The sequence below is a fragment of the Podarcis raffonei genome, chromosome 1, assembly GCF_027172205.1.
Source record: "Podarcis raffonei isolate rPodRaf1 chromosome 1, rPodRaf1.pri, whole genome shotgun sequence".
Lineage (NCBI taxonomy): Eukaryota > Metazoa > Chordata > Lepidosauria > Squamata > Lacertidae > Podarcis > Podarcis raffonei.
Genome location: NC_070602.1, coordinates 12,569,648 through 12,588,209, shown reverse-complemented (window position 1 = coordinate 12,588,209; position 18,562 = coordinate 12,569,648). Strand labels below are relative to the sequence as shown.

The following is an 18,562-nucleotide window of genomic DNA, read 5'->3' as shown; positions in this document are numbered from 1 at the left end:
ATGGTAGAGTTGGAAGGGACCACAAGGATCATCTGGTCCAACCGCCTGCAATGCAGGAATCTCAGCTAAAGCAGCAATGACAGGCAGCCATCCAACCTCTGCTTAGAAACCTCCAAGGAAGGAGAGTCCACAACCTCCCAAGGGTGGTTGCATGGCCATGTGTCATGGATGCTTTAGCCGAGTTTCCTGCATTGCAGGGGGTTGGACTCGATCACCCTGGGGTTCACTTCCAACTCTACCACTCTATAATTCTATGAGTCTGTTCCATAAAACATCTCCTGATTGAAATTTGCACAATGCTGGCTGGGGTAGCCCAAAATATGTGGAAGGCACCACGTTGGAGAAGGTTCTTTCCAAATATCATAAGCTGCCTTCCAGCAAGCCAGATCACTGGCCCATCTATTATTGTCAACTCTGACTGGAAACTGCTCTCCCAGGGCTTCAGGAGACAGGGGTCTTTCCTAGTCCTCTTGCTGTGGATAGAACCTGGGACATTCTGCATGCCAAGCAGGTGCTCTACCACTGAGCTAGGGGCCTTCCCCCTGAACTCCCGTCGCATCTCTTGACACCCAACGCAACAGCCATGCTAAGTTACTATATGTGGTTATTTGCCTTGAGATACAACAGTGGCAAATTCAGAGGCCTGGTGGTTCCAGAGGGATCTTCCCTTACTTTTGACTTGCTTCATGCACACCATTTAACAACTCCATGAGTATTAATTGCCTCGGGATTATCAACTGTGTAAACAAGCTCAGCCAAGTGAAAGAGGAAACTTCAACCAGAAGGGCAGCCCCATTTGGAGATTGCTCACATCATGTTCATGGTCATAATTATTTCCATGAGATCCCTGGGTTTGCCCTGCAGCATTTACATGTCGCATTTGGCTGCAGTTTACAGGCAACACCCTTATACACCCAAAACAGATGTTCCTGGTCAAGGGGAGAGAAACCACTCATTTTGTTTCCCTGGAAATTCTTTTCCCGGGCTACGGAAAGATCCTTTTATCAGCTTCAAAGTTATTGTGCTTTATCAGAGTGCACCAATTCTGATAAGTGATTATCAGCTGCTTTTGCAGCAACAGTGCGGTGTTTACATTTCTCCACGTTGACTTTTTTCTCTTATCCATTTGCTCACGAGAAAAAAGACACATAACTGGGAAGCTGGAACACTGTCGTCTGGTTTGCACAACACACCACGCCAAACCTTGGCTTAGTGCTCTTGCACAGGCTCTGGTAGAGGAGATTGCGACCGCTTTGCTCACCCCTGGTCATTCTGCTGCTGCGCAGAGCCCACAGGATCATATGAAACTGCCTTAAACTGAATCAGACCATTTGAGTCCATCGAGCTCATTATTGTCTACACCGACCGATTTTCCAAGAGCTGAGGCAGGGTTCTCTCCTGGCGACGCTGGGATTGAACCAAGGATCTCCTGTGTACAAAGCAGATGTTCTACCCCTGAGAGCGCCTGGAGAGAGCTAATCCACAAGCCTGGCTTTGGAAGGCATGCTAAGGCAAAGCGTAGCATAGCTCAGCACAACAGTGGGACAAGCAGCGAGGAGCAAAGCGGCCACAATCTCCTCTCCCAGACTCTGAGTGTGAGTGTAAACAGTGGGGAACCTCTAGCCCATGAGCCAAATTGGGCCCGCCAGCCCTCCCCATTTGGCCCCAAAGGCTGTTTCAGCCGAACCACGACCAACATGCTCCACCTCTGACATTTTGTATGACATCAGGCATGGGAAAGGTAAGGACGAGGCTTGGCCAAAAGGGGCTTTGCAAGCATGGATCACTTTGCAAGCCCCATGCTCAGTGCTCCCCAAGTGACAAGCACAGGGCTTGCAAAGTACTTCTGCACTGCCCCAAAACAAGCCAATTGTCAGTACTTGGGATGTGCTACCCAAAGGGTTTTGCAGGCACAGCCTTTCTGCCAGGGCCTGCCCTTATGTGTCCCACACCTGGCACCACATATGACATGAGAACCAAGCGTAACGCCTGCACAAGGTCCATAACCCCTGTGGAATTAGTAGGTTAGTCGTGTTAGTCGTATACTGATGCGTAGTAACTCCCAAGGTTAATTTGGCACTAAAACCCGGTTAGCCGTTGGGGCAAAGGAAATGGAAGACAAAACCAATTCATTTGGAACAAGATTAGGCACGGTTAGGATGGGCCGTCATCTTTCGGCAGAGCGACTCGGCGGTGTCGCCAGGCGGTGAGTCGCAGGGTTCCTCGAGGGAAGTCATGGCGATTAAACCACTTCAGCTCTGCAGTACCAACAATGCACACCGCGATCCCTGCCTTTATTACACACACAGCACCATTAAATCACAGTGTCATCTGCAAAGTTTAAATCATTGGAGTGGTGAACGGCTTAAGCATTATCCAGCAACAAGCAGCAGCTACTCATAATTAAAAGGAACTGCATCACCCAGGGCACAGCCGCTAGGAGTGCATCAGGTCAAAGGAACTTCCTGCAATCTCAGTTTGTGCTTGTGCTGAATGAAAAGTAATAGGAATTAACTCCTGGGAGGAGCAGGAGGTCAGTTTGCAGGATGCTGTTGGGAGTTCCATTCCTATCAGCCTCAGTCAGCATGGCCAATGGCCAGGGTTGTTTGAAGCTGTGTCCCGAGAACACCTGGAGGGCCAGACATTCCCCCATGTTCAATGCAGATGGGTGGGGAATTAATGCTGGGAGACTCTTGCAGCTTGCAAACGTCTGACAAGACATATGATTACTAGGGTTATAAACCTTTTTTACAACCTTGTGTTCCTGTAGATTAGTTAGATGAACTTTCCCCTAAAAACAAAGGAATGAACTGTCATTTCCAAATCTTTTGAAAAGAAAGGTGACCCCGAAATCAATAAATCATTTTTTGTATATGTAACTGTACAATGTATTATGTTATATACATAGCATGTACACAGGAAAAATAGGGCTTGCAAACTTTCTAATACTTGTACAATGTTTTGTACAATGTACATTATTGCTTAGAATCAATCAAGGTTACAGTTTGCCTTTGTTTCCGTTGCAAGCACCATAAAGTTCCCGCATCACTTTGACTGCACATTCTACACACTGATTATTTCTTGGTATCTGGAGCTTGGGTGGCTCCTGCTTCCAGTGATTCTCCAACACAGTTTCAGGAAGTTCCAGGCAGCTGTAAAAGTTCTACACAGTTCCATACACTTATTAAAAGTGCTAATACTAATATGAGTAGTAACGGTTACATATATGGTGAGCCCAACTTTTCATTTTGGGGTGACCCCCCCTTTTTTTTTTACCACTGAGAAAAATTAGTCCCTTTTTCAGTGTTTCTAAGCAAAAGTTCATCCCTTTATGATACAGGAAATTGGGGGGGGGCGGTTGGGGGGGAGTCAAAAAGTTATAATCCTAATAATTACATGTATTGTGTCCCACCCACCCAAAATAGACATACGAAACATTTTCCTCTGAAGATCTGACTTTATGTAGAGCGAAAAAAATAACCTACTGAAGATAGCCTTGCGAAAAGAAAGTTCTGCAAAAATTGCTGGTCCACAAGTATTTTACTAGCCTAAGAAATGTTTGTGACTGATTAGCACATTGCTGGCTGAAAAGTTTCAAACTCTAACCTTCCTGCAATTCCACAAGTTCCCCTGTCTGGTTGCCAGGAGAAGATCTGTACTCACCGCAAGCGACGAGGCAAGCCTGACGTAAGAACAAGCAGCTAGTGAGTATTCAGAGGTCACAGAACAATTCAAAGCAAGGGCACTGAGAGTATATAATAATTACCTTATTGCAACAAGCCAAGAGTCCACCCCAGTTCAGCGTTTTCTGTCTATACCACCAGATGATTCAGGAAGCTATCAAGCTGGGTTATGCTAGAGAATTACCAGATGTTGGGCTATCAGAGCTTCTGCATTGCAATGGCAGCCAAATTTCGCCACAGATACAAACCAAGGGAGAAGGCAACTCTCTTTGGGTTATAAAATCCCAGCGCTTAATATTTAAAAAGTACAGGGCTCTGTATCTGTTGCAAAGGGCTGCAGATTTATTTCCAAATTGTTTTCTTCTGGCTTGGAATTTTTTTAAATGGAAAACACATGTGGAAACATAGGAAGTTGCCTTATAGCATAGTCCAGGGTTTCCCAAACTTGGGTCTCCAGCTGTTTTTGGACTACCAGTTCCCACAATCCCTGGGAGTTGTGGTCCATAATCATCTGGAAACCCACGTTTGGGAACCCCTGCGCAGTCAGACTCTTGGGTGCATGTAGTTCAGTAGGGTCTACACTGACTGGCAGCAGCCCTCCACCGTTTCAGACAGGTGACTTTTCCCCAGCCCTACCTGGAGATGCCAGGGATCAAACCTGGGGACCTTCAGCACGCAAAAGGGATGCTCTACCTCCAAGCAATGGCAGAATCAAGCACTCCACACACACACACACACACACACACAGTTACTCACTAGAAGAAGAGGAGTATTTGACACTGCTGGAGCGTGTCCTGCCGAAAGGCTGCTTCGAAGCAGCAACTGCCGCCGCCGTTTTCCTAGCGGCGTTCCTGGCTTCCGACACGGGGGGCTTCCGGGTAGAATAATACGACTCTGCGCTGCGCCCGGAGAACGTCGGCCTGGTTGGCGCGCTCTCCGAGTCGCTCGGCACGGTGAAAGACCCCGCCCGTTTCCTTGGCATGGCCAGGATGTCGAGCCTCGACAGCTTCTTGGCCTCCGCCGGCTGCTTGGAAGGCGCCACCGTTCCTTCGTGGTGAGGCGTCGCTTTCTCGGTATCGGCGCTCTCATTGTCCGAGGTGTCCCCCAGCCGGGCCCGGCGAAGTTTGGAGGCTCTGGTGGGCCTCGGGGTAGACAAACTATTGGACCTGGTGAGAACCTGCTGGATCTTTTGTACCGTGGGCGTCACTTTGCTGTGCTCCTCTTTGGTGGACTGCGAGAAGGGCTTTTTCCTGGAGATAGGCCTCGAGGTGGATTGCTCATGGTCAGATGAGGCGATTTCATTCGCCGGCAGATATGGGAGGCTGCTACTTCGTTCATCATCTGTATAGTCCAGGGAGCCCCCGGTCCCTGGGCTACGCTTCACTTGGAAGCGCCTCGCGTTTTCACCTTTGCTCCCTGCCTCAAGCGAAAGAGTTTTCCGCTTCTCTGAAAGCCTCTCCCTTGCGCTGGGTTGAAGACTCTGATCTTGGGCAGAAGGCGTGGGAGAAGTCTTCTCTTTTTGCGAGGTTGTCACGGGTTTGCCCTTCGGCGAGTGGCTGGGTAAGTTTTTGCCGCTCACCAAGCTGACGGTGCTAGCCGTGTCCACGTCAGATTCTCCGGACAAGGAGTCTTCCAACTGCCCCGGCGAATTCTCCAGAGTGTCGAGCTGGTTGGTTTGGCAGAGTATTTTGGCTTCCAGGGCGGCCAGGGCAGTTTCGGTATCTTTAAGGAGGAGGTGGGTGTCTGGGTTATAGTCCATGCGATTTGCTCGGGTGACATCGAGATCTTTGAGCAGAGGGTGGCTTGAGATATGCGGCAGCCGGTTTTGAGGAACGTTGCTGCTCGATTTCTCTTTGGTAAAGCTTTCCTGCCGGACAAAGGACGACGCTTCTTTCGCAGCCGCGACTTCTTGCTCTGGAAGCGGAAGCCCCTGGTGCAACGAAATCACCATTTTCCCGTTGGAGCTGACGTAGGTATTGCTGACACCTTTGGCCACCGGCTTCCCACACTTGAAAAGAGCCTCTTCTTTTTCCGCCTGAGTAGGAGAAATGCTGGAAGGAAGTTTCGAAGGAACCCCGACTTCCTCTTCATCGTCGCCAATATAGAAAGATGTCGACAGCGGGTCGCTGGAAGCTCTCAGACCCGAAAGTTTCGGCACCGTGTGCTGGTGGTTTTTGGCTTTCACGTTTTCCGCCTTTCCCTGGTTCTGCTCCAATGTTTTGGTGCTGTTGTGGCTCTTCCTTCGTTTTTCCAAGCCAAATCCGTCGTCAGATTTGCTGGCGTCACTAAGGCTATCAGGATCCAAATCTTCCCGGACCGCCAGTCGGCTGGCAGGATCCACAAACATTTCTGCTACGTGGCTGTTAGCAGCGTTCCTTGGTGAAACGTCAGAATATGCCTCTGGACAAATCAAAATGGTTGGCGTAGGGCTTTCTGGCTTATCACCCGGTGGGAGCTGAGGAAGAAGACGCCTCGTCCGTAACGCCAGGGAGCTCTCAGACTCTGCCACTCTGGGACCGCAGTCCTTTTCTAAGGGGAATGAAAATACATTTACTGAGACTATGCAGAACTAGATAAATTAACAGGAAGGATTCGAAACCTGCGGGATCAGAGATTCTTAGAAGACTGGAGTAAATATACAAACTATTTGAAAAGTAATTGTAATGAACAGATTACGCTAGTAGGACTGCAAGAAGTTTTGTAAGGAGGATTATCTGGAATATTGCAAGAATGACTATGAGGAGAATTATTCGTTAATAATAATTAAGAATAATAGAGAAATTAAGAAATGCAGAATAAGTGATAAAGAACAAAAAATCATCAGAGGCGTTGACAGAAGTCTAAAACATTGTATAAGATAAGAAATTATGTTATATGATTGTTGGAAATGATATGTTAAAAAAAAAACCCAGAAAAAATATACAAAAAAAAAGAAAATACATTTACTGAAGACAAGACAACAAAAAAGGAAGTTTAGTAATGATGATGATGATGATGATATACCACCTTTCATCAAAAGATCTCAGGGCAGTTTACAACATAAAATTACAATATAAAGAACACAAAATACCTTGGAAGCCGAACGCCTTGGCTCCCGAACAAATTGGCTCCCGAACGACAGAAACCCAGAAGTGAGTGTTCTGGATTTCAAACAATTTTCAGAAGCCAAACATCCGGTGCAGCTTCTGATTGGCTGCAGGACGCTCCTGCAGCCAATTGGAAGCCGCACTTTGGTTTTCAAACGGACTCCCGGAACGAATTCTGTTCAAAAACCAAGGTACTACTGTACACAATAAAAATAAGAACAAAAACAAACCAATAATCCCCTCGCCCACAACCCATTTAAAAGGGCATAGGATGTCAATCAACCAAAGGTCTGGTTGAAGAAGAATGTTTTCACCTGGCGTCTAAAGGTGTATAATGAAGGCAACAGCTGAACCTCCCTGGGGAGAGCATTCCACAAACAGGGAGCCACTGCAGAAAAGGCCCGTTCTCGTGTTGCCCCCTACAGACCTCTCAGAATAGAACATTGGGCCTAAGCATCAAGCAGCAGAAAGAGGAAACACGAACCAGGGGCGCTTGTCACTTGTCCCTTTTTAGGTAAAGTCCTTTGGCAATGTGAAAATGACGCCAGGTGCTGTACTTACCTATGCCAGCCTGAGAGAGGGGGCCCTGCAGGTGAGCGTCCCCAACTCCAGGAGCAGATCCTGAGTCTGTATAGCTATCTGCAAGGCTTGCCCATCTCGATACCCATTTCTGACCACCTTGAGATGCCAGAGGTAACTGCGAATAGAGAGAGGAGGGGAAATCCCACACCGTTCATACAAACTCTCACCATAATGCACAGTATTTGGCCATTTTGTTTTTGGCAACATTTGCTATGGCTCAATTCCCAGCAGGAAATGCTATGCTATGCCAATATATAATCCTTGAAGAGAACTGATACCTGGATCCACGAGCCTTCTGTAACCAGAGAGGCGCTATTTGTCTGCTTGGTTTATTTTGAAAAACTCAAAATCACCCTTCATTAAAAAAAGATCCCAGGGCAGTGTACAATTGGATACAACCCATCATTGCCTGAGGATATCCACAGAAAACAAGCATACATTATGGGGCAAGACTCAAGTAATGATTTGCGCTAGCATGAGCTGGCAGAAGTTCTGCTATCGCAATGGGGCTTTCTCCCTCCCCGATGTCCCCCTCCAAACTGGCTTGGGGTGGGTGGGAGAATGTGCAGAACAGCGCACAGAGGAAGGGGAGGGGAGATTTGGCACACAGAAATTATTGAGCCAATGGAATGATGCTAATGTGCAATGTTGAATTCAACCCTACATGCCTACTCAGGCGTAAGCAAAATTTGGATCCAACCGGTTTATATTCATTTATTTATTTCATTTATTGGAAAAGATCTATACACTGATTAACTCGACAAAAGGTTCTTAGTGGTTTAGGTAGAGCAGGGTTTCCCAAACTTAGATCTGCATCTGGTTTTTTGGGGGACTACAATTCCCATCATCCCTGACCATTGTGGTCCTGCTAGCTAGGGAAGATGGGAGTTGTAGTCTAAAAACAGCTGTGGAAAAAAGTTTGGGAAACCCGGATACACAGCAATATAAAATATTTGTTGAAAATGCTGATAAAATCAAATTGACGTGAAATCATATCAAAATATAAGCAAAATCAATAGCTTTAGAACATAGATACAGCTATGTAATCAAATTGCATGCCTGGGCAGGCTTGCTGAACAAAGAAGTTTTTAGCAGGTGCCGAAAGCTAGCTAATTAACTGCTGTTTGGTAATTTTAAATTATTAAGGTTTCGACATGCAGGCAGGGCTTGCGTGTGCCCTCTGTTCCACCTAGGCTCAGGAAAGTGCTAAACTCTGCTACCCGTATAAATGATGCAAATATATCTGCTTATTTCACATAATTTATTCTGTTCCTGCAAAGCATGGAGAAGAGTAACAAGCTATGAAGGGCACTGAAGTCTTGTTCCCTGATCTCTTCTGCAAAGCCTGCACCATCGCCAAACTGCCTTCGGCGCTTTAGCAAGATTTACAGTTCCATTAGGTTGCAAGCCTGCAGGCAAGGCTTCCGCATTATTCACCGCGCAATACTTGGGAACAAATAGTGATTGTTACCAGCAAAGTCTCGCTCACTTACTTTCACCTGCTAGTCTTTTTCATGTAACTTGTTTTTAAAGGTTTGCTTCTATAAGTATTTTTAACAAGTTTTTTCTAAATCACTTACTGGTCTTTCGTTTGAGGGCCAGTCAATGAGGTCTACAATTTTGTTCAGTAAATAACAAAACAAAACCTTCGCGGGCCACGAGGACCAGAAATAGGCATGCGAGTTGCCCTCAAGTGCAAGGAAAGTCAAAGTGAGAGCTGGGCCCTTCACACATTCACCGTACCTGCATCTCCGTGTGATGTTCACTGGCAACTTTGGAAGCGATGACCTGCATCATGGTAACCTTGGGGCTTGAGCCATTTTCGCCGATCAAGTGAGCCAGATCCTCCTTCTCACCTTTTATGACGGGCCTGAAGGCAGGGGAAATTCTGGAAAATACCGGAGACTCCAAAACGCCAAACACCTGATAAACCCAAGAGAAGGGGGGGAGGCAGCTTAGAACAAAACAGTGAATATCCTATCCACGAGGTCAACAAGCATTACATTTATGATGCATGATTCATGCGATGGTCACCTCCAGGCTTGACTACTGTAATTCGCTCTACGCGGGGCTGCCCTTGAAGCTGTCCCAGAAACTCCAGAGGGTGCAGAATGCTGCAGTGAGGCTCCTCACGGGGTCTCTACCATGGGATCGCATTCATCCAGTGCTTTTCCAGCTGCACTGGCTCCAGGTGGAGTACAGGGTCAGGTTCAAGGTGCTGGTTTTGACCTTTAAAGCCCTTCACGGCCTAGGACCCCCGTACCTACGGGACCGCCTCTGGTATGCCCCACGGAGAGCCTCAAGGTCCATAAATAGCAACACGCTAGTGGTCCCGGGCCCTAAGGAAGTTAGATTAGCTTCAACCAGAGCCAGGGCCTTTTCAACACTGGTGGAACGCTCTGCCTCATGAGACCAGGGCCCTGCAGGATCTGATTTCTTTCCGCAGGGCCTGTAAGTCAGAGTTGTTCCGCCTGGCCTTTGGCTTGGAGCCAATTTGATTCCCTCCCCCTCTTTCTTTTTTCTTTTCCTTCTCCTCCTGCGATGAGGCTACATTTTAATGTTGTATTTTAATTTTGTTTTTAAGTTGTATTCATTCAACTTATTTTTATTATTGCTTGTTAGCCGTTCTGAACCCGGCCTTGGCTGGGGAGGGTGGGGTATAAATAAAAATTATGATGATGATGATTACATTTGCCCTGGGCCTTGCTCTGTTTACAACAATTGCTGCAACTATCAAGGGGGCCAAACTACGCAAAGTTCAATTTTCTGAAGAACGGCAGGCTCACCTGATCGATCATTTTCCGAGCCTCTTCGACTTCTTTATCTTGCGACTCCGTCTCAATGGTATACGTGCCCGTTTCACTCAAGCTGTCATCTTCCTCTTGCTTCCTCGCTTTGACCAACTTAGGATCGGCAGCCACTGGCTCAGGGACTATTTCGGGCGCTGGTGGCGGCGGCGGAGGCGGCACTACAACCCGTGGGGTGAACGGTGCCGGTGTTGGGGCTGGCTTCTCAACGCTAGCCTTCCCAGCTTGAGAGCTCTCCCTTAAACACTCCGCAGCAAAATCCTGAGCGATCTTCGACTTTCTCCCCACGCTACCATGATTCTTTCCAGAGGTCCTCGACGACGACGAGGAGCTGATCCTCTCCTCCGTCTTCTCCCGCTTAAAGGATCCGGCTCTGGGGGCTGTGAAAGAGTTGCTTGGCCCCTTGGTTCCTGCCGCAGGCAGATGGGATGAGAGGACAGAGCTCCCCGGTTTCTCCGCGGGCACGGTAATCTTGCGCTTCTCAATCTTGGTCTTCAAGGCGGGGTCCACGTCGTTCTGGTTGGACTGGCCGCTGTGCGTGAAGGACTGCGATCTCTTCTTCCGAGGCGTGTCGTCGTCGAAGAACTCGATGACGAAGGCCTGCTGGTTGTGGAGCATCTCCTGGGGGTCGCGGCGGATCTGGCGCTGGAGACGGGCTTGCTCAGCCAGATGTTCTTTACTAGGAGTCTCATCCTCTTTGGGGGCTACTGGGTCTTCAGAGTCACTCTGAGTTCCATCTTCATGCCTGTTCCCTGCGAAGTGGATGTGAAATTAGAGTTGTCCTGGGACAGAGAGTACTTACTGCTGTGCCACTGCCCCAAACAATAACAGAAGAGCCCATCTAATCTTGCAAGCAGGACCTGGGTGGCCAAAGCACTTTCTCTCCATTTGCAATTCCCAGCAACTGGGATTTGCAGGAATACTGCCTGCAGCAGGAGACGCAGAACATAGTCATTGCAGCTATTATCCAATGACAGCTTTATCTTCCATGACTTTGTCCCCTCCTCTTTTTAAGCCATCCAAGTCGGTGGCCATACCTACATCTTGAGAATGTGAATTCCATGGGTTAACCATGCACATGGTTTATTTCCCTTAGGAAACAACTTGTTTTTTCTGAGCTTACTCAGTGAACTGTCCCCCATAAGGGCTTCTAATCTTTTCTGGGTGGAGGGATACATGGAAAGCAACCCTTCCCCTTCCTTGCCAGTCTCCCCACTTCCAAGCAGACCTATGCTTCCAAAGGACAGGCAAACTCCTGGCAGAGAGGACTCGTTGAGACCACAAATGGTCTTGCAGACTTCTGTTTAAAGGTAGACAACATCTGCTGCTGGGGTTCATGGCTTTCTGTGCCTCCCAGTTCATGTTTGTGAGGAGTCACAGGACCATAGCTGTCAACTTACAGATTTGAAAATAAGGGACTAGCAACCTTGAAAATAAGGGATCAGCAGCCAAAACAAGGGATTTTCAGAGCACAGGTATGTTCAACTTCTGAGCCAAAGGCAGAAAGCCCAGCCAGCAGCCAAACGAAGCCTCAAGCGGTGGTTCCCACAGTGCAGCATCCCGGCAAAGGGGATGCAGCAAGGAAAACCACCGTCACCTCTCCGCTGGGAAGCACTGAGCAAAGGCGAGCCCTCAGGCAATGCAGCTGATTTGATCGGCACAAGGCATGCAAGCTCCACCCCCCAGTCATTCTTAGACACCTTATTGGGTGAGCAACGCAGCCAAGCAACACAGCTGGAGCCTCCCTCCTCCCTGGCCGGCAGGAAGGAGAGAGAGGAGCGGCTTCCTTTGAAACCCGGGAAATTTAAGGGACATCATCAATAAGGGACAGCATCGGGATATGGCGCTGGGATAAGGGAGTTTCCCACCAAATAAGGGACAGTTGACAGCTATGCACAGGAAACTACAAATCCGATGAACCCTGGCGGGATGATGCTCCTGAGCATGCTCACTAGCATAAGCAGACCTGCAAGATTTCTTGTGCACCCAAAAGCAAGACCACCCAGCTCCAAGAAACTCCTCCCTCGCTTTGGGAAGGATGGGAGAAATGGAACAGAAAGATGGCCGGTAGCAGGACAAACCCCATGACGAACAAGGGCCTAATGCAGAGAATGAAACTCAAGTTCACAATGTACCAGGGATTTCCAAACTGTGCAAGTTCACATTCCAAATGTCTGCAATTTCAAATGCGCCCCATCCCTTCAAGGAAGAATAAGGAAGGCCTCTATAGCCAACGAACGCCCTGGACCACAGCTAGCAACTCTAGCAAAACTGGCATTTACCTTTCAGAGTCCTGACGTGAACTGGGAGGTCGCTTTTCGTACTGTACACGTCCTCTCCAGGGGACGGCCTCCTCATGAGACTCGGGTCGTTCTGCACCAGCCAGTCGGCCACTTTGCTCTCTGCCGAGATCATTTCCGCGTGGCCGCCTTCTTTGCCGAGGTTCCTTCTCTGCCTGAGCGAAAATTTGGTGACGTGATCTTTTATCTTTATTTTACCCGGGGTGCAGTCGTCAAACTCTATGGTGAAAGAGGCGTGGCTCTGCACGACGGGCAGCGCCACCGCGTCAACGTCTTTGGTGGGGATTTCGTGGACCTGGGCCTCTGGAGTTTTCACCGGCTGCTGGAATTCTTTCGTCGGGATTTCAAAGTAACTAGGCTCCCTTCGGAAGGCGTAGACAGAGTCGCCTTGAGGATCGCTGTAGCTGGTGATGTTCCCATTGATTTCCTCTCCGTGCTGACCTATGTCTTTTGTTCTCTCTGCGGGGTAAAGGGGGAAGTATTATTTATTCTTTTAATTTGAAATCAAAGCTTTTTATTTTTATTTTATTTAATACTTGCCTTCCACTTTTCCAACAACGCAGAGCAGAAAGCAGCTCACAACAATCACAGCAGAAGCATAAAAAACCCCAACAGCAAACATCACAATATCAAAATCAAAGTCTACGTAGAAGTTTTGAAAGTTTCTACGAGTTTGAATCCGTTTTAGTCTATTCTATTGCAGTTTTAACTTTCTGTAGGTTTTAAAATATGGTTGCAAATCTTTTAGTGATCATTTTATTTCTTTATCTTTTTTGTAAACTGCCTTGAAGTGTGTGTGTGTCCCCCCCCCACAATCAAACGGTATATAAATTGTTTGAAATAAATAAAATAAACCAAACACAGTAGAATACAGCTAAAGCACACAACACCAGCAAATTATTGAAAATGAATTAATGCAATTAAATAAAGTCAGTTATATAAAGTTCCTATTCACACTATTCACCCTTAACTGTTGAAAAGAGAAGCAGCAGGTATATTTACCTGGATACGGCTCTTCTTGCCTTCTGTCATCTGCTGACTCCAACTTATTGTTTTCATCATCTTCCCCCCACCATGAGGGCTGGCCGTAAAGGGGTGTGCGATAAGTAGTTGTCGTCTCTGGAGATAGACAACACACACACACACACACACACACACAAAAGGCAGCATTAGTTTGCTGGCAGCTATTGCTATCAAGTTCAAGATGGTGGCAAAGGGACACCTACTCCAAAAGACACCTTTTAGAAAACTAAGGGCAACCATATTTAATGAAAAGTGTTCCATAAACCAACTGCTCACCGCTTAGGCTTATGAAGTAGTCAAACTGGCTTTTAAATGGTGCTACTTGACGAAATGCAAACCTTGGTTATTTGGAATACCTGGCAAGCTAAGTCACTTGAAGACACGTATGTAACTTGATTTTCATTTTTTATTTTTAAAAAAACCATTGCAAGGCATATACTGAAAACACAGCATAGCACACAGTCAGAAGTCTAAAACGTGGACTATTATTTAACCTAGACCAACCAAAAAAGTCTCGATTGCCTGCAGAAGTTCTTTATTATTATTCATTATAAAACACTACCGGTGAGTTTTAAAGGAGTCTCTGCGTCTCTGTACTTCAGCTAGTGGTATTTTGCTTGGTCAATTTCTTTGTCAGGGCCAATTGCCAAACTTTGTTAAGCCAGTTCAATAAGGACGCCCCTTCCAAGCCTTTCTAAAACCGGGCTGTTGACAAGTCCTGATGCTAACAATGTATTACCAATAAGAGATTTAAAGGAGACAGATATATACAGTGGTACCTCGGGTTAAGAACTTAATTCATTCCAGGGGTCCGTTCTTAACCTGAAACTGTTCTTAACCTGAGGTACCACTTTAGCTAATGGGACCTCCCACTGCCACCACGCTGCCAGCGCACAATTTCCCTTCTCATCCTGAGGTAATGTTCTCAACCCAAGGTACTATTTTTGGGTTAGTGAAGTCTGTAACCTGAAGCGTCTATAACCCAAGGTACCACTGTAGTTTTAAACCTGCAGAAGGCTTACAAGTATTCTTTTATCCATCCACAGACTTCTTACAGCACAGACAGCAATGCTAAGTGGGGTCAGGAGAGGAATGGCGTCGTAGATCTTTTGTTGGGGACTTTTGTTGGGGTTCGAAACCGGGAAAGGGGGGGTGGGGCTTTGGGAATCCAAAGGGTGTACAATTATATTCTGTTTCATTTAATTTTGTTTTGCCACTAACATAAAAATGGGGAATTTGTGGAAGGGAATTGGGGTCGACCTTAGAAAAAGATTTTTAAGAATAAGTATTGATGTATAAAGATTGAGGTTTATAAGTTAAAATTGGTTAACTAAAATGAATTAAAGAAAATAAGGTAAAGTTTGGGGACAAGAACTTGCTGAGCTAAAAATTGGAACTGGAATACAAGAAGGGGAGGTGTGGGGAAGTCAAGGAAATTGGTTATTGATAGTAAGAAATGTAAATTTTATGTGTCTTTATTTTTTTTGTTTTTTCTTTTTTTTTTTTGAAAATTTCAATAAATATTTATTAAAAAAAAAAGGAATGGCGTCGTAGATCTAGAATCACATCCAAAACCCTGCCAGTTCACACCAGCCAGGGAGATAGTGGCTTAAACTCAGTACCACGCATGCAAATGGGCACATGGGCACTTAAATAAACAGCTTCAGCTACTTGAGAGCCATTTCCCATGCAGGAATAAGCAAAGGGAACAGGAAATACAGGTTCCTTGGGCTTCCAGTCATCATAACACACCCCACTAAAAATACACACAAGCACTTATTGTCATATTGGGAGAGCCGTGCAGAATCACCTCCACATCCCAAAAAGCAAAAAGGTACTCTTGCAACTGCTTTCTTCGTGCAGCAAATTCAGGCTGCACAAAGACATTCGCTCTGGGTGACTGGCCTCCCTAGTAACCCACCACTCCCTGAACTTTATCTTCAGAAGACAGAGGTTGGTTTGTGGGGACCGGCATAAGTGGTTTAAAAGGGGGCTGAAATCTTCAGCACAGGGGTTCTGCTTCAGCCTGACATGCTCAGTGCCGGATTTACGTATAAGCTAAACAAGCTATAGCTTAGGGCCCCACTCTCTTGGGGGCCCCCCAAAAAAATTAAAGGGGGAAAAAACTGCATGTACATTTCCAAAATATAAGATAAAAATAAATAAAATAAAACCTACATACAGTTAGAGCTTAATAATTATTTCACTATTAATATACTTCTTAATTGTATTTCACTATTAATACACTTCTTAATTGTATTTCAGTTCAACAATTACTTTGATAAAATACCTATTTTGTTATGTGCAAATGTGTTTAGATACCTATTAGGTCCATAAATTACCATACAGCATATAAAGGTAAAGGTAAAGGTACCCCTGCCAGTACGGGCCAGTCGTGTCCGACTCTAGGGTTGTGCGCCCATTTCGCTTAAGAGGCCGGGGGCCAGCGCTGTCCGCAGATACTTCCGGGTTACGTGGCCAGCGTGACGAAGCTGCTCTGGCGAGCCAGCACCAGCACAGCACACGGAAACGCCGTTTACCTTCCCACTAGAAAGCGGTACCTATTTATCTACTTGCACTTAGGGGTGCTTTTGAACTGCTAGGTGGGCAGGAGCATATATTCAACACTAAAAACAGTGACAATTTGTTGTTGACAAAAGGCAGCTGGACATATAAAGGGCCCCATTACCTTCAGTAGCTTAGGGTCCCAGAAAACCTAAATCCAGCCCTGGACATGCTATGTACCCTTTTAAAATTATAATTCACACCCCAAGAGTCGAGGATAAAGCAAGCTAGAACTTGAAACGCATAATTACTGCTCTCTTTCTGGATGCCTCCCCTGAAATCTCTTTCCATGATGTGTACCGACTTGCCCATCCTTCTTCCATCATTATTAATAAAAGCAACGCTTTTTGTAGCACTTTTATCTCACAAAAGACTGCTGTACTCTACTGTTTTGCCATGAATCAGGGATGGGGAAGCTCTGGCCCTCCAGATGTGATCAAGGACTATGAGACTTGCAGTCCGACATCTGCTGGGCTCCAGGTTTCCCCCATCCTGGTCTTAAACCACTGCTTTGAGGTAGGTCATTATTATACCCATTTCACAGATAGGGAGAGGGCCATTATGCTCATATTCCGCTGGTGGGCTTCCCAGAAGTAGGAGGTTGGCCACCATGAGAACACCATGCTGGATTAGATAAATCTTTTGGTCCAATACAGCAGGGCTCTTCTTATGGAGACCGGGGGGGCGGGGGCGGGAAGGGTCAGGTTAGAAATTACTCTACACTGGGGACAGGCAATATGGTGCCTCCAGATAAGGGTAGGCAACCTAAGGCACCGGGGGCCGGATGCGGCCCAATCGCCTTCTCAATCCTGCCGGCGGACAGTCCGGGAATCAGCATGTTTTTACATGAGTAGAAAGTGTCCTTTTATTTAAAATGAATCTCTGGGTTATTTGTGGGGCCTGCCTGGTGTTTTGACGTGAGTAGATTATGTGCTTTTATTTAAAATGCATCTCTGGGTTATTTGTGGGGCATAGGAATTTGTTCATATTTTTTTTCAAAATATAGTCCGGCCCCCCACATGGTCTGAAGGACGGTGGACTGGCCCACAGTGGGAAAAGGTTGCTGACCCCTGCTCCAGAAGTTTGTGAGGAGGAGGAGGAGGAGTTTGGATTTGATATCCCGCTTTATCACTACCCTAAGGAGTCTCAAAGTGGCTAACAATCTCCTTTCCCTTCTTCCCCCTCAACAAACACTCTGTGAGGCGAGTGAGGCTGAGAGACTTCAAAGAAGTGTGACTGGCCCAAGGTCACCCAGCAGCTGCATGTGGAGGAGCAGGGAAGTGAACCCGGTTCACCAGATTACGAGACTACTGCTCTTAACCACTAGACCACACTGGCTCTCACTTGTGGACTCCCAACTCCCATCATCCCTGACCACTGACCATGTTAGCTGGAGCTGTTTTATATTGTAATCCTCGGGGGAATGGTGTTATAGAAATTTTAATAACAACAACAGTTTGTGCTTTTATATTGTAAACCACCCAATGATCCTCAAATGAAGGGTGGGGTACAAATTGAATGAATGAATGGGCCCATGGGCTAGAGGTTCTCCACTGCTGTGATAAGACCATCAAGTCCAGATTCTAAAACCACCGAACTGCACCACTGCAATAGGGTTTCCGGGAAGTTTCCTATCCCAAGCACTGATCTCACCTGGACCTGCTGAGGCAGCAGCCATGCCCTGGAGCTAAAGGTTACAGCCTAAACCCCCTAACCCACAGCACATAAGAAGCCTACGTAAAGAGTCAACAGGCAGTGCCTGAAGCTTCAGTGAAAAGTAACTAAACAGCTCTGTCGTCCTAATTGTATTAGAGCCAGTGTCTGTGAGCCTGGCTCATTAAGCACCCATCCGCCGCCCCAACCCTCTGCCACAACTTTTTATGCCAGCCTGTCCAGATGGCTCCAATTCATTCAGGCACTTTTCTTGGCTCATCAATCCAGCCAGACAGCCCAGGGAGGGCAAAGTGGGGAACAGCATCCCTTTAAATGACAGGATCGAGGTCACTAGTCTAGATAAATATTGAACTGTTGGGTGGCGGCAGCGATACTACAAACACAACCGACATTTGGGGGCGGGGAGAGAGCGAGAGTGGGATTAACAAGATAAAAATGGGCAAGGAAAAAAGATGAAAAGAAAAGACAGGGCACCGCCAATCAAAATTATCGAGTTCCAGTAGACTGTATTTAACCCAGCAAAGCATTATGGGAGTTCCAGAACAAGGTGTCATCCATCATGTATATACTAATAACGAACTTAATTCTCCAGGAGCCAATTATTAGGTAGGCAAGGAAGGGACAAGAGGATGATGGGGGAGAATCTCAACATTTGCAGAAATACAACAAGAAAAGTTGGGTGGTAGAATCAAGGCTCAAGAGGGGAGAATCCACAAGACTGTGTGTGTGTTCAGTGGAAAACTGGTGGCGGAGGGAGAGATGGAATATACTGGGGGGAAGGCATGACTAGCTCGCACCCTGAAGAGGAGCACTCCATGCTGCAAAATTTGGCCGCAGGTCCC

The 18,562-nt window shown here is 46.7% G+C and overlaps 1 protein-coding gene across 5 annotated transcripts in view; it reads right to left on the bottom strand.

The window, feature by feature from the left end:
* Positions 1-18,562, bottom strand: part of CEP170B (centrosomal protein 170B) — an 89,306-nt gene that overhangs the window by 29,457 nt on the left and 41,287 nt on the right. For all 5 annotated transcript variants that reach the window (XR_008332977.1, XM_053410519.1, XM_053410244.1 and 2 more), the window contains 6 exons: positions 13,461-13,577; positions 12,441-12,917; positions 10,138-10,910; positions 9,095-9,274; positions 7,331-7,466; positions 4,440-6,212 (listed from right to left, as the gene is read on the bottom strand). Coding sequence is in view for 4 of the 5 variants with exons in the window: in XM_053410519.1 (XP_053266494.1) it covers positions 4,440-6,212; positions 7,331-7,466; positions 9,095-9,274; positions 10,138-10,910; positions 12,441-12,917; positions 13,461-13,577 (3,456 nt within the window). In the remaining variant the exon portion in view is untranslated. The remainder of the gene's footprint in view (positions 1-4,439; positions 6,213-7,330; positions 7,467-9,094; positions 9,275-10,137; positions 10,911-12,440; positions 12,918-13,460; positions 13,578-18,562) is intronic.